Source organism: Lagopus leucura, unplaced genomic scaffold (assembly GCF_019238085.1).
Source record: "Lagopus leucura isolate 7727_CA_CO unplaced genomic scaffold, USGS_WTPT01 Super-Scaffold_100157, whole genome shotgun sequence".
Lineage (NCBI taxonomy): Eukaryota > Metazoa > Chordata > Aves > Galliformes > Phasianidae > Lagopus > Lagopus leucura.
Window position 1 is genome coordinate 8,732,444 of NW_024962334.1, and position 15,968 is coordinate 8,748,411.

Consider the following 15,968-nt stretch of genomic DNA (forward strand, 5'->3'; position numbering starts at 1 on the left):
CTATATGTGGGTCGCAACTCTACCAAACACAGAGCAGAGCGAAAGAATCAACAAACCACATGAGTTGGGAAACAGCATGCCAATCACCTGACAAAGCAAGCTTCACAAAGCCCGGGCAAACACTTTCTGTTTTGCCTTTTCCTATATTGCTATATTGTGTGCGTTCCCCAATTAGTGAAACAGGAGTCTGCAGGAGTTCCCTGAAAAGCTCTTCTGAAACAGGAAAGAAAAGCAAGCCAGCATTGGAGCTGCTTCAGAAATGACATGCAATGTTTTGTGGCTGCACACCAGGCAGCTTCAAACAACACATGTGAAATACTTACTGTAAACAGTACAAAGTACTTCTGGTTATTCTCTCCTACGCAGTTATTGACCCATGGGCAGTGATGGTCCATTTTCCGAATACACCTCTTGCAAACGCTGAAAGAAGACAGAACTTTATTTGTAGCACATTCCATTCCAGGAATACAAGATTTCACAGAAATTTTAGGAACACAAAGAAACGAAAGAACCAGAAGTGAAACGTAATGAGGTTCAATAAGGTCAAGCACAAGGTGTTGTTGCACTTGGGTCAGGGCAATCCCTGGGGTTATACACACTGGGCAAAGAACCCCTTGAGAACAGCCCTGTGGAAAAGGACTTGGGGATCCTGGTAGACGAGAAGCTGGACGTGAGCCAGCAGTGTGCGCTTGCAGCCCAGAAGACCAACTGTGTTCTGGGCTGCATTAAAAGAGGGGTGGCCAGCAGGGAGAGGGAGGTGATTGTCCCCTCTACTCAGCTCTTGTAAAGCCCCATCTGCAGTACTGTGTCCAGGTCTGGGCCCCCAGTACAAGAAACATGCAGAGCTCTTGGAACAAGTCCAGAAGAGGGTCACTGAGATGATCAGAGGGCTGGAGCACCTCTCCTGTGAGGGAAGGCTGAGGGAACTGGGATTGTTTAGCTTGGGAAAGAGAAGGCTCTGGGGAGACCTTATTGTGGCCTTCTAATATTTGAAAGGAGTGTATAAACAGGAATGGGTATGACTGTTGATGAGTGTGGACAGTGATAGGACAAGGGGGAATGGTTTTAAACTAAGACAGAGGAGGTTTAAGCTTAGATATTAGGGGGAAGGTGTCACACATATTAGGGTGGTGAGGCACTGGAACAAGTTGCCCAAGGAGGCTGTGGATGCCCCATCCCTGGAGGCATTCAGGGCCAGGCTGGATGTGGCTCTGGGCAGCCTGGTCTGGTGGCTGGTGACCTGCACATAGCAGGGGGTTGGAACTGGATGAGCATTGTGGTGCTTTTCAACCCAGGCCACTCTATGATTCTGTGAAATCGGAACCTCTGTAAATTTAAAACGCATTAATATTTCTGGTTCTTTCTATGTCTGCTGAAATCAGCCACACAGTACAAAATGACCACCGTGAAAAATTCATGTCAAGCAATACACATTCTCATAATGTTATCAGAGGTTCTGCCAAAATACAGTTTGAAAAGTACATTCAGGCAGATGGAAAAACTGTGTGTTAGTCTAGTTTTAATCTAGTTAGTCTCTGAAAACATCCACAGATTAAAAACTAACCAAAAATCCCACCTACAACACAAAGATGTGAAAAATGGTTGATAAGCAAGAACACTTCTCAGAATTATTAATCATAGGATCATATCATCATAGAATGGCCTGAGTCAAAAAGGACCTCAAAGATCATTCCCCCCCTGCCACAGGCAAGATCACCAACCACTGGACCAGGCTAATAGAAGGTAAAGGCTTATTTGTTATCATTACCTGCTAGCAGGAACTTGTGAAGAACAAAACTGAAGCAAACATGAGAATACACTCTTGAAAACAAGGTAAGCCACACGCTGGCATAAAACAGCCAGGGCAGATAGTCAGGAAAACATTACCACAGTATACATCCAAGGTACAATTAGATGTTAAAGTACTTCACAAAACCACACTTACAAAATCAAAATTCAAGTTCTTGCCAGCAGGCACACTGTGGCTTGAAGTCAAATAATTAAAAGACTGCTACTTTGTCTGAACATCATTCTCCTGATTAGTCAGGAACTGCTCTGAGCCTCATAATAAAAGAGGTCTTTCTCTCTGCTGCTTTCTCATATGATAGCAGATGAAAGGCTGTCTCCTGATACTGCATCACACAAACAAGCACAGAAATCAAATATGAAAAAGCACGAAACCCCAAAACAAACAACAATAGCCCCATAAGAGGGAGCAGCAGCAGCTATCCCAGAACACTTCTGGCGGATCTGAAACAGGAAGAATTAAAGGCTGCTTCATTTTGTTTTCATTTTTCTTCTCAGGATTAAAAATATTTTGACCTTTAATATAAACAACAATACCCAAACACTTAAAGAGAGCCTCAAATAAAAACATAAGCATGTTCTAATGAGCACTTATGAATAAATAATAGAAAAGCCTCTCTCTGAACAGCCCTGCACTGACTGCACAGCAGGAGGAGTTAATCCCAAGGAGTCTTACCATGCCTGGCAATGAATGAGCTGCTACAGTCCTAATGCTAAGGGAATGGCTGCCTGGGCAGGCTGCCAGAGCAAGAGCTCAGGTAGGCACAGGTAGCCTGTTACCTACTGGTCCCAGACACAGTAGACAACAGCAGAAGCCTCATTTTGCTAGAATAAGCAACTCAAAAATGTTTTTGAGCTATGTGGTACTCAAATCAGGTTGTGTCATAAAAACAAGTTATCTGCCTGAAAATTTCAGACTTCAACAGGACAAACATCAACCTTTCACTAGGAAAAGAGGGAAAGAGGCAGAGGGAGAAGGGTGGATGGCATAAAGCAGGAGGGTGCCTCCCTGTACTCTAAATTAGTTTGTGTGTTTTTCTCTGCGAGCACACAGACTTCCCTTCAGCTGTGAAGCAGGTTGAGCACTAAAGCAACCCCTACAATTGCTGCCAGGTCCTAGCTCCCCAAATAGGGACAGCCTGAAGCACTTAAACCAAAGAGCTCCACAAAGGAGGCAGCTAAGGCTGGAAGGAGACTTGTCATTCTCTGCTTGTGTACCAAAAGGAGATGGATAAGAGGCAGGTGAAACTAACTGGTGGAAAAGGAAGCTCAGAACCAAGGACCAAAAGTGGTCAACAGCAGGAATTGCCCATACTCTAAAATACACTCCCCTCAACAGCCCAGCTTCCAAATGCTGGAAGGAACGCTGCTGGGCACCAGGGACTCAAGTGAATCAAAAAGCACCATGGTCCCTCATGCACACAGCTAGCAACAACTCCTGCTGATGCACATGCGCAGACTTGGGGTGTGAAAGTCGAACAGATCTCCACAGGGAACATTGGGCTGAAGATTCTCAACACCATTAATGCGCAGTGGATGGGTTTTCCAAATTTTAACATCTATAAAATTAACTTAAAGAATGGAGAAAAGAACTGTGGAGATGATTTGCCAAACAGCCTTTTTCATTTGCCTACAGTGTGAGTCATCAGCCAGACAGCATTTTAGCTGTGAAGCTTCATTCATAATTGAAGACGTGTCAGAGGGGATTTTACAGCGGCATTAATAAGTGATCGGAACAACCACACTGCTCCTACTGAAAAACCAACTCCTGAGCTGGATTATGACAAAAAGCCAGCGACAAAAAATTTGCACACTAAAGCTCTGAGATCTGAAAAATGCAAACAGCAGAGCACGTTTGTTCAGCTCAGTCATATCCGTGTATTTCCCTCCCCACAAGACCTCTGCCTGAATCCAGTAACCACGACACGAGCTCTCTCAGTATGCATTGTGGTTTGGGGGTAGATAAGGAAAGGATACCAGTGCAAATTCATTAACTGATTACTGGAAAGCAGGTTCTCTCGTTTTAAAAGCAGAAGGAAATGTTAGGAAGCAGTTACTTTTTTGCTCACTGTTTTTCGTACCTATCTCACTACCAGTTGCTTTCTTCTGTTACCTAAACTTCTGTTACACTGTTACCTGAACTTCAGTTTTAAATTAAGTATCATTTCTAAATCTATAGACAATAGGTCTGACTTAAAAGTAAAAAGGCCACTGACCTTTGAGACATTTATGTTGCACGGACTTTTGGTGTTTAATGAACCTTTTGAAGTCATTTTAAGTCTTTTTTTCCCCATGACAGCCAGTACTACAAATCATAGAATGTCAATTACACGTGTGAAGTAGCACTCATGTGAACTGTTTGTCACTTTGCAAGAAGCAGCCCTAGCCTGCTGAAGATGAAAACGTCCCTGAAAACACCTGAGTTTTTTTTTTTACACAGAAGCTTGAATGCATCTGCCACTCCTGGCAACAGAATTTGAATGCCAAACTCCCAATTTAAACACTCAAGTCTCACACTAATAATATTCAAGCACACAGGACAATTCTTGAGGTCTAGACTTTACCTGCAGTGATGTGCTCTGTCAGGTTTGATGCTACAACATTTTGGGCACTTGTAAACCACCTGTCCTGGCTTTAGCTGTAAACTCTCAATGAACTCTTTTGTTGCGTTACCTTTGGGCACAGCACCCTGTAGAAAAGGAAATCAAACCAGAAGATTATCCTGTGAACACTGTCAGTGCTCAGAATAGTAGAGATGACTTAAAACTATGGAAGAGGAGGAAAATAGGAATAAAAAATCTCTAATATCAACAGGGAGTTGGGAAGAACAAGAAGGAAAAGAAGTTAAAACAAGGTGGTCCTAATATATGGATGTAATATGTAGAACAATATATTCAAACATTACTTTTAAAAACACAATAAAGCAAGCAGCAGTACATCCTTACAGAAGGAATCAGGCTTTTGTAATCCCACAGTAATCTTCAAATATTTACGAATTTTTACCCCCCCTCCCCACATCTATCAATGGATTTTTCATCCCAGTGTTTCTCATTGCAAATCAAAGACAGCAGATGTTTTAATTCAAGTAGAAGCAGCTACTTCTGAAGTACCGTTGTGTACAGCAGCAGTTGCTGATAAGCATCTAATACATTTATAGCTATACCTCTGTTGTGCATTTGATATTTAAATCAAGGTGTAACATTCAAACAGCGCACTCTTTCTAAGAATCCAAGTAAGAGCAGGCAAAATGTTCATTTTTGTGCAATTGTGACATTAAAATAAGTGTCTTTAAACAGGAGAAGCTGCAGAAGCCTGAACTTCCAGAAGTTTTCAAAACTTTCAAGAATTTCCAGCCCATGGCCATAAATTTGGTCAAAAGATTAAAAAAGGATGAAACGTGACGTATGAAATCACTGCTGGGACTCTGACACAATGCATCCCTGTAGGTGTGGGCTTTTAGACTGAAATAAAACAAGGCACTGAACGGTTTAACACACTTCTGATGGAGCAGCCTCTTCTTAAAGCTATACTATTTCTCAGCAGCAATAAAGAATAATGCATATTAACAAAACACATTAAACAGGTATTATAGGGCTTTCCTGAGCAGTCTTGGGACTTTTCTGCACAAACCTCCCAACAGTCCTGGCCAGTCTAGGACTGATGACCAAGACCAGTTTACACAAAATAGTACAACTTATGCTCTCTGAGCACACAGCAAAGCTCCAAACACAAGGAATGTTTTTAGGGAGAACACAGAGGAAGCAGCTCCTGAAAAGGATGATATGCTATCAATTCTGAAAAATACAGGTGTTCATTCGTTTTTGATAATAATTTCATTGCAGTGCTCTGCTTCATTCTTGATCCCAGATGTGCTGCTCTTCTCCATCTCCCACAGCTTCCTCCCTCCCAAACTCACACTGCCCACCCTGCCTTGCTGCACTCCCTCCCTGTGTTCCCTTCTCCATTTTGCCTAGCTGATTTCTTTCTAAAAATCTCTATGAAAAATAAAACAAAATCTCACTGGTTCCCTCCATCCACTCACAAAAATCCCACCAACCACACAGTGGGAATTAAGATACCTTTTCCAGATTCCTCTGTAGATTTTATCTGTTTCTCTGAAACTGTGCTTTCTCAGCCCGCTTTAAAATGCAGCTTTTGTTTCAAGAGTGACCACTAGCTCTGTAAAATAACACCAGAGACCTGAATGTCCTCGATATTAAAGCCACACAACATATAATAATTAACAACAACAATAAGACTTATGTAACAAATTGCTACAACCTTGTATTTGTGAGCCCAATGACCAGAAGTTTCAGCAACTCAACTACTGCTCTAAGTTCTGCCCAGAATCAGTAGCACTGAATCACTCTTTGCTTTACCACAAACTGCAAAACTACCCCAAACCAAGCAATTTTTGCAGCTCTGCAGCTTCTGGAAGAGCTGAAAAATCAAGCAATAAAAATTACACTGAAGTTTTAACAGCACATAACAAGGTTTCAAGTAGGAAATGACATTTGGAGGGAATAATTTGTGTATCAGGGATGCATTGCCATTCCCAGCAGGAACAAAAAGACTCAGGAGGAAGGAGAGAAGGAACCTAAGCTTGTTTTTTGTTCCACAGTCTAGTGTGAATGGGGCTTTGAACTGAATGTACTTTTCAGAGGCTGATAAGCAAAATAAGCACAAGCCATTCTGAATAACCTCCGCAATATTAATCCATCTCTTATTAGAGAAGCAGTGTCCTACAAACAGAGGTAAGGGAGTGCCACAATCTATACGCTTCCTGTCTGCCCAAGAACTTTCAGCTGGTAGCATGCTTATATAATATTTGTTTTTGCATGGTCCAACAAATTTCATTAAAACACTAGTGTGAAAGATGGCTGCATTAAAACTATGCACGTTCTGTTCCATTCTGCTGAAGTAGTGCTTGCCAAGGCAGATAACCAGAACCAGCTTTTCCTGCTTTGCTGTTTTGTCAAGACATGACAAGCCACAAACATGAGATTCAGGATTTGTGAGAAAAGTCTCGGGGAGAAACGCTCTCCTCTTCAGTGCAGAAAGAGAAGCTGCTCTGACAAGGAGAATCTACAGTTGGGTCCTCAAGTTTGCATTTGACTTGAGTGGGATGAGGAATTAGCCTCCCACATCAGCAGCTTCTCTCAGCAGGCTGACACGCAGAAGTTATTTAAATCTGCCACTCACTCAGCAACCGAGTTACTCAACACTGATCAGATAAGAAAAACATTGGCTTGTTCTTCCCGAGACATGCAGAGAGAGATACTTACTGGATCTGTCAGCATAGCACGAAAATGTGAAGCCAAAGCGAGGAACGCCAAGGTGTTGAACAGCGTGCCATTGATGACACTATAAACGTAATCTCTTGAGGGAACCAGCATGACAAGAAGGACTACAAAGTCAGCGTAGAACACCAGCATCCAGGTGACAACGGCACACGCGATACCACAGCCATCTCGAATAAACCACATCGTTCCCAAGGAAGCGCGGCTAGGAGGTGGAACACACTTCTCCGGCTGGAGGTATTCAGGTGTCCTTTCAATATCTCTGAAGCGGTGGACTGAAGAAATCATCATAGGCTATTATGTCCATACTTGCATCTGAAAGAGAATCGGAAACAGCACTCACTGCCTCACAAGGCCCTCTGAGATCTTTTCACACAGCGAGATGGGATGGCGTGAGTAGGAACAGTGAAAAAGATGAACCAAACAAAAAATAATGGCTTTGGAAGCCAGACTTTCGTACTTATCAGAACACCTCTTACCCAAGAAGACTCTCTAAGTGCTTTTAAGACTTGCTTAACCACACGCTGACTCCAGCCACCCCCACTGAGGAAAGGCAGCGAGCGCTCTGATGCAGAGCACAGTGGCCAGGTGGTGCCAACAGGAGCGGCTGCAGAAACACGTGGGAACCACCATGGGGAAAAAGAACAGAGCAGAGCCCCTTCTGCTGGGTCAGGCCCAAGGAAGAAAAGAGAGCCTGGGGGCTCAATCTGCACAAACTGCTGAGCAGTAGTGGTAGCAACTCCTGAAGCAGCAACCATGCAAAGATTTTTATAGAACAGTCTTGCCTGGACTGCGCTCTTCCCTCCTCCACTGGCTTCATGGCCCCTTAGAGTCTGCTGCTCCACTTCACTCCATCCCTTAATTTCGTTTGCTTCGCCCCCCTCTGGAACTCCTGGAGGCTTTGCAAGTGCCATTCACACACCCAGCCACTTCTTCTAGGGACACTCCTCAAGAAGTGTTTGCACAGCATTCGAAACACTCAAACGCCACAACCGATGTGTCAGGACCCACCTTCCACAAAAATGGGCTCAGCTACTAAATACACTGAATTGCACGCACCCACAGAAGGCTCAGCTGCCTGCCCCCTTAATGCATAAGGATTGGTTTCATCTCTTTCCAAAAAACAGTGCTCGTTGCCATCTCAATTCAGAGAGAGGAAGGTGATGCTCACCTCTAGTTACATTTTCTGCCAAAAAGGTCACACTGAAGCTATTTTTGCATTCAACTGTTAAAAAAAACAAAAACAAAAAAACAACAACAACCCTAAAACATACTATTGATTAGACAAAATGGATGAATTTTATAGGAAACACAGTGAGATCACAAAAGCATCCAGAACCTCAAGCTTCTCTCCAAGCATTTACTCAGTTCTGTCCAGGAGAGGGAACAGCTGTATTTCAGAAGCACCAAGCTCCACAGCCATGCTGCTGCCCTATCCAGACAGTAACGAGGATGACAACTTGCTTTCTGCTGTTATTTCAGGAGGGCCAAATTCACAGGACATTGAGTTTCTCATGGCCTAAGGTTAAGGCTGTTAATGAACAGGGTGATTAATCAGGTATGTTCTTCTATTTCTGCCATTAACACACAGCATGCTACCAAGTGAAACAGCTTGGGATGTTTTAGGAATCTAATAAGAAGTCACATGGGTTAACATTACAGCCTACCAACTTTACAGGTAGATCACACAGGATAGAAAAATCAAGATTAAAGGAGTGCCTGTGTATCTCAATTGCTTTGGTGAGGAAAAAAATAACAAAACTGGCTTGAAAAACTCACCCATCACACTGCAATTATGTGTTTTAACCACAGCTATAGCTAAAGCTCCTGACAGCAGACACTTTAGGGAGAGAAGCATTTCATTTCCAGAAGCAGTGATTACCCTTACAATCTGCTGGCCTAAGTTCTGACAGATCTCTACCTACCAGCAAACCCACATCTTTTCCCTACACATTTACCATGCATGCAAGGATACACATTCACACAGACTTCAAAAGTGTTTGAAAGACTCCCCTCCCCAAGATAACAGCTGACCTTCACTGCATTGGTTCATAATCTTACTAGAATTATAACACAGGTTTGCCAGCTCAAAACAAAACTGACAAAAGACTCATGCCTGACAGTGGTATTTTAACTGACTGTAACGTAATGCATTAAAAGCATGAAAAAACTGCAATACAGATGCTCAGTTTTCAAACTAAAGTTTTAGACCTGACAGGTGAGGTACAACAGCAAGCTGGGACAGCCTCGAGCACTGACTGTCAGGGTTTTCTGCCTAGACCCTGTGAGACACACCTTTGTATTTTTTTTTCCCCTGGTGTTTTGTTTTCCAAAGCAAAGGAGTGAAAGGATCACAAGAAAAGCCAACCCCCACCAACAGAGGAATGAGTTTGACAAGTCACCTTAAGGTCAGTCCTGGCTGAAAGCTAGACCAACGCATACAGATTACAGCTGTGGGCTTAGCCCTGTACTGCACACTTTTGCAGACAAACAAAATGCAGAGCTAAGCAGAAAGCTCTCTCACTCCAATGGAAGTTATCCCAGAAATAAAGCGCAAAATAAAACCATTGCTGCAGAACTGCCAAAGAAGGAACTGGTAGCATCTTGGAGGCACACCGTGCCAGTAGGACACTGGAGGCACCTCACCTGAGGGTCCAGTTTCTGCAGTACAGAAAGGAAGCCAGTAAGATGCAGCACAGGCCTCCAACACTGACTTCTGGCTGGAGGACAAGTGTGTTAATTAATGCACTCAGTTACTTAAGACTGCTTTCAGAGTCATCACTGAGCAACAAAATGAAAAATCAGTAATTGCTATATGAACACTATTCATTACTCGAGAAACGCTTATGTGTTTCTGTGTACATTATTTGTATGGAACTTCTTGTGTTGCAGTTTTTGTCCTGCCTGTTCCCATCCATTTGATTCCCACACTTTTGATGTTTATAAACAGTGATGAAATCCCAGCCTTCTCTCCTCCAGGCTGACCGGTTCCAGGTCTCTGAGCCTTTCCTCATAAGGGATATGTTCTGCCCCCCTCATCATCCTGGTGGCCCTCCATTGGATTCTATCTGGAAGTTCCCTCTCCTCTTCTTGAACTGAGAAGCCCAGAACTGAACACAATACAGTGTGTATCCTCACCAGGGCAGAACAGAGGGAGAGGATCACCTCCCTCGACCTGCTGGCCACACTCTTTAATGCATCCCAGAATACCATTAGCCTTCTTGACCACCAGGGCACACTGCTGGCTCATGGCCAACCTGTTGCCCAGCAGGACCCCCAGGTCCTTCTATGAAGAGCTCCTTTCCAGCAGGTCAGCCTCTAACCTGTACAGCTGCATGCAGTAATTCCTCCCCAGGCACAAGACCCTACGTTTGCTCCTGTTGAAGATCATCAGATCTCTGCCCAACTCACCAGCCTGTTCAGGCCATGCTGAATAGCAGCACAGCCTTCTGGTACATCAGCCAGACGTATACTCCTCCCCACTTTGCTTCATCAGCAAACTTGCTGAGGACGGACTCTATCCCTTCATCCAGATCATCTAACAGCCATGCTATCTGAGCACAGAGTCTCAGCTCCCCTTCCACATGGTGAATGTTTTCAATTCCTTGTTCTGACCTACATAAACATCTTCTTGTTTATGCTGGCTAACCTGGAATTTTCATATTAAAAAAGAAACAGGGATTGTGGCATGGGGGAGTAACTTGCCCTGGTAGCCTGCCCTGGAATCACCCTGCACAGGAGCTCATTCTGTCACACACAGCTTGGGTATGTCAGCCCCTCATGCTCAGGAGCACACAACAGGTGAACACCAGCAGCAAGGACCTGATCACTGCATCAGGCTGCAGGGAGGCCAGCAGGTACGTCAGTGACAGCAAACGTGTCCAGTCAGCTCCATGTCACAGTGAAACTTTTCTTTCTTATCTGGAAGGCATTTAGCACCACAGGAATAATCCAAGGAATATGTAACATACGCATTAGAAATGTAAACAAAAGAAATTAAAATCCACTTCCTGCTACAATGGACACTTACAATACAGTTACACCTTTTATAAATTAAGTAACTGTATTTGACCTGACATCAGTCATGTAAAAAAACCAACAAACTATTTCTGATGGCCTGTAACTGCTGATCAACACATTAAGAATGAATGAAGAACTGATCTGGGCCTTCATCCAGTGGGTACCTGAATGCAGTCTGATGTTCTGACCTCACAAGACGTACACAGCTCACCGTCACCCGGCTGATTTGCATCTAATTACTCATGCTGGGAAATACCTCAGTATGACCTGCCACACTGCACTATTACTGCAAAGACATTGCAAGTGTTTCCCCTATTACAAGTCCATTTAACATTAAACTGTGGGGAGGAGTTACCTGCACAGACTGCCAAGTTCTGCCTGCTGTATTAAAGCGATTTTAAGGGAAAGGAAGAAAAAAAAAGAGAGAGAGACCATGGCAAACTCTGTGTCTTTCTTGAGGGTTTGGTTATTATCACATTGTTTAAGATGAACACATTCCTGAAGAGAGTTTTTCTAACACAGAGAACTAGAGTTTACTGACTGCATTTTGACAGCCCATAAATAATTATCAGGTTAACTTTTTATTGTCATCAAAAGGAGGAAGCAAGCATACATTACTGGTCACCCTGTATTCACAACTGCTACACTAAGTGATCTTTAGGCACCAGACATTCTCTATAACACCAGTAACCTACTCTTGCATAAATACACATATAAACTGCAAGCTTATTTTGAAATTCATTTCAGTCTTCAGACATAAAACATTAATGAAAACATCAGGTATTTAAACTTTCTTTGCAACAGAAATGAAAGTGTGTTTTCTAACTAACAGGATATTTACCTTTGCTTCTCCTCCCACACTTTCATACAGCCCAGATCTAACAACAAGCCTGTCAGAACCTACCAAAGCAAGTTCCAGCAAGAATAACAAGGAAAAACCAATATTCCGTGTATTCTTTCTAATGGTTTCTGAAAACTTTTATCTGATCAACAGCAGTGGAATGAGAATGCTGTGAATTTTTGGCCATCTGCTGCAGATCCATCCACACATCCATCTGCCCGGCACTCTGCAACTCCTGGCATACAGAACCCTGCAGGGCCAATGGGACACTTCGAGCAGCTCTGTGAAAGGCAGCTAAAAAAAAAGCAAGCCTACTATCAGCAGGTTTAAATTTGCTATAGAATTGTACATTCATCAAAATGTTTTCAAGACTCCGCACACAGTTCAAAACAAAACAGACCCAAACTACCTCTCTCCAGTAAAATGCATAGGGAAGGGTTAGGCCCCAGGATATTAGCACTACACCAACCACACTCTGTTTGACTCAGATCAAAACGACACAGGGCAGAGTCCATTCTGCCAGCCCGATTGCAGCCACCCCAGGAGCAGGAGAACAGCATTATGCCTGGTAGAAACAAGCTTAGATTTTTCTTCTGGAAATTCAGGCCACGCTTAGGGAAACAGTTTCAGCCTAATGAGAGGGTACAAAGAAAGAATGACTTCAGTGACACCTGCCAGATCTAGGAACTCCTGCCCCAGGGCCAACACAGACAGGCTGGGCAGGGGTGGCCGCATAGGGCACAAACCTCACAGTTTTCTCACTGACACCAGTGTAAAAAAGTAGCAACTTCTGCAGTGTCAGTGGAATTCTGATAGTATAATAGTAAGGAAAATAAGGCCACGTTTTCTTAATTACAAGAATGTCTGTGGTACACAGTCTCTCAGGACAGATGGCAACAGCTTCCTGGCTAATGCCTATATCATTTCTGTTTAACCAACAAATACACATTGTATAAATAAATTATAATGCAACAAAGACTCGCCGGAGAGTCTTGAGTAATTGACAAATAGCTGCACCTCCACCTACACAGCCTTTTCGCTGCTGGCCTGAGAGCAGGAAAAAAGGCAGTGAGAAAGCAGTTCCTGTCCAAGGTACACAAGCACAGGAGAGTGACTGAACCAGGTGACGAGGAGATGCAGGTCACACGGGCAGTAAGGAATCAGGTCAGGCCCACGGTCTGATCCCACATTCAGCCATGTCAATCAGCGGTTGTCAGAGAGCTGCAGAGATGTCAGGCCCTGTGAGATGTGACAGGAGCTGCCCCAGTTTGGATGCTGACTCAGGACTTGACAGCAAGCCACCGGATCAAGGGAATTGAAATTCTCCACTTGTCCTGCATCAGCCTTTTGAAAAAAGGGAAAGATGGAAAGCAAAAGGGGAAGGTTTCCCTATACAGTGGGTACTGTTTTTAATGCTTGTGTTAAAAACCACACTGTTTTCATGGCATAAAGAATGTATTTTCCAGAAAAGTAGAAAATAATTGTTGGTTTTTACACTTTAACTATCTCAATCCAGAACCAGAACCATCCCAGCCTGAAGAATATTCTGAATCACTCAGGTGAGCCCAAGATTTGGGTCTTCCCTGCCACTGCTGCAGGCCCTCCACAAGCACAAACCAGTCGCTCAGCCTCTCCTATTGTTGCCCCACTTTGGCCTACACTTCTTCCTTACCACATCAGGGACTTTCACAAGTGGATGAAGGCTTCAAGGCACTCAGTTTTAAAATACCTAAACGCTGCACCTAAACAACTAGATACAGAAAGACACAGGGTGTACATTAAGTAATGCACTGATGAAACAGTGACTGAAGAGATCATCTCTAGCTTGCGGAGGCCTCAAGTGAAAATTGGGGCTGTCACGATCCAATGCGATGATGTTAAGAGTTAGCCAAGGGAGAGCTCTGGTGCCACTTTGGGAACTGGAAAAACCTGCACGTTCAGAGCTGTCCTATATTAAGGGATTTCAAACAGAGAACTTTTCAGTTGGAAAACAGCATTACTTTTGCTCAGTGTTCTGCTGGCAGGCACAAACGGTCTCTGTCTTCCACTTTCTATGGGTAAACATTAATTTTGTTATCCTTTGAAATACTGAGACACAGAAATCAGCCTAACTGCAGAACAAAATCTATTGCCTGTCTACTCCATGCTACATTCAGTGACCCAAGCAGTCACCGCAAAGATCAAAGATGTGCATCACACCCACCCTTACCCCTGCTACAGCCCTCTCACCTCTGTGTCTCTGTTGGGATACTGCAGCCTTTTCACTAAGACTGGAAATAAGGCTGCAACTGTTTCTTTTATTATTAAGTAGCACAGTGCTTCACATTACCTTTATTCATCACAACTGCTTCAATCTGTGCCCGTTTGTTCTAACTTCCAGAAGCTGCACCACATTTAAGCCTGGTTCCTCTTATTGCAAAACTCACAGTGAAACGCACCATCCACCACCAGGCGAGCAGCACAAACATCAACAAGAGCCGTGCTCTTCCTCCCATTCAACATTCCTTCCTCAGCCACAGGACACTAACGCTGAGCTTTCTGCACCCTTCCTTGCAACTAGAGCTCACAGAGCAGCGGTACCCAAGATTTGCCTGGCTGAAGCTGCGGCCCAAGGCGCTGCCAAGCACCTGGTTCCTGGGGCAATGCCAGAAGCAGTCCGAGGGAGGTCTCCTGCCCCTGCATACTGGTCACCTTCTGCATACTGGTTGGGAGGTGGCCCTGCTTGGGGCCTTAGTGTCCGCATATCCAAAGCTGCCAGCCTCCTTTGGGCTCCCTCTCAGAAGGGCAATGTGTGAAGCGCTCCTGGCAGGCTTGCTGCACTGCAGCTCCAAGCAAGGGGCCGGCTATCTTTTTTTCTTCTCATCCACACAATCCAGGAAACAGACAGCTCTCACCAGGAAAGCTCTAACTTCTCATTTACTCTAAAGCAACCTGGAATTTCAGATTAGTTATGTGCACAAAGCAAATGTGATGCTCTGGGTACCACATCATTCAGCTCTGGCTTGCTTCAGCCAGCTAAGCACAGGGCAAAGAAAATAAAAAAGGACAATGTTATACATTGTCATGTATTGCATTACAAACCATCTGCTCTCAGGAATGAAAAAAAAAACAAACAACCAAAACCCTGTATTCCTGTGCATCATTCCAAGAAAAAGGTCACTGTACTCTACAGGGAGACAGGGAAACCATACCCTGACTCAGATAACACCAGCGGTGGCTGGCTGGGAGCAGCCACACACGTGTCAGATCACTGAGCGTGGCTGCCCATTGCCAGCACCACGGTTTCCTTGATGAGGCTGTACCCCACTACAGACGTGCCCTAATAGCAAGGCTGCATGAGCACATTTCTGTGAAATAATGCAACACATGGGTTTAAACCACACTGATCACACAGAGCTGCTGTTGGAGCTGTGCAGGAAGCAAATATCCTAAGAAGTGAGCTTATGTTTGTGAGAACAGAGCCATCTCTGCTTGGGTATGTGCGCTGCCATGGGCTCAGTTGGGGCACGGCAGGTGCGTTTTGGCCGAGGGTTGTGGCACTCATCTTCCCCCAACCTGCTCCAACAGCTGGAGTAAATCATGCTTTGACATTGTCGTCTGTCACCTAACAAGCAGTTCCAACGACAAACACGTATCCTGCCTGCAACCACACTTCTCACAATGAAAAATGGCAACAGAAACGCACACGGCAATTCGCCGCCCGTGCCAAACGCTGCTGGAGGTGCCCCCAACCTGCAGGCACATCGCACCACCGCCGCTTTCCCGACCGGTAACCAAACGGACGGAGCTCGCAGATCGTACCCCGCCCAGCGGGGTGACAAACACCGCCGGGCCAGAGGCAGCGCTCGGAGCCGCGCGGTACCCCGGGACACATCGCGGCGGGGCGGGAAGGAGGGCAGCACGGGCAGCGCGGCGCGGCCTCCTCGCGTCCTCTGCCACGGGCCGCTCTCGGAGGCGTTCCCGGCCGCATCACCCCTCACCTCACCTCACCTCACCTCACC

The 15,968-nt window shown here is 44.7% G+C and overlaps 1 protein-coding gene across 3 annotated transcripts in view; it reads right to left on the reverse strand.

Moving 5' to 3' along the window:
- ZDHHC3 (zinc finger DHHC-type palmitoyltransferase 3) overlaps positions 1 to 15,968 on the reverse strand; it is a 29,809-nt gene that overhangs the window by 13,603 nt on the left and 238 nt on the right. The window contains exons 2-4 of one of the 3 annotated variants that reach the window (XM_042888455.1): positions 7,092 to 7,421; positions 4,371 to 4,495; positions 324 to 420 (exon numbers count right to left, since the gene is read on the reverse strand). In XM_042888455.1, coding sequence (XP_042744389.1) covers positions 324 to 420; positions 4,371 to 4,495; positions 7,092 to 7,397 — 528 coding nt within the window. In that variant the 5' untranslated portion in view covers positions 7,398 to 7,421. Of the gene's footprint in view, positions 1 to 323; positions 421 to 4,370; positions 4,496 to 7,091; positions 7,883 to 15,968 lie in introns of those variants that run through there. The other 2 variants (XM_042888454.1, XM_042888456.1) reach the window with 2 other exon arrangements.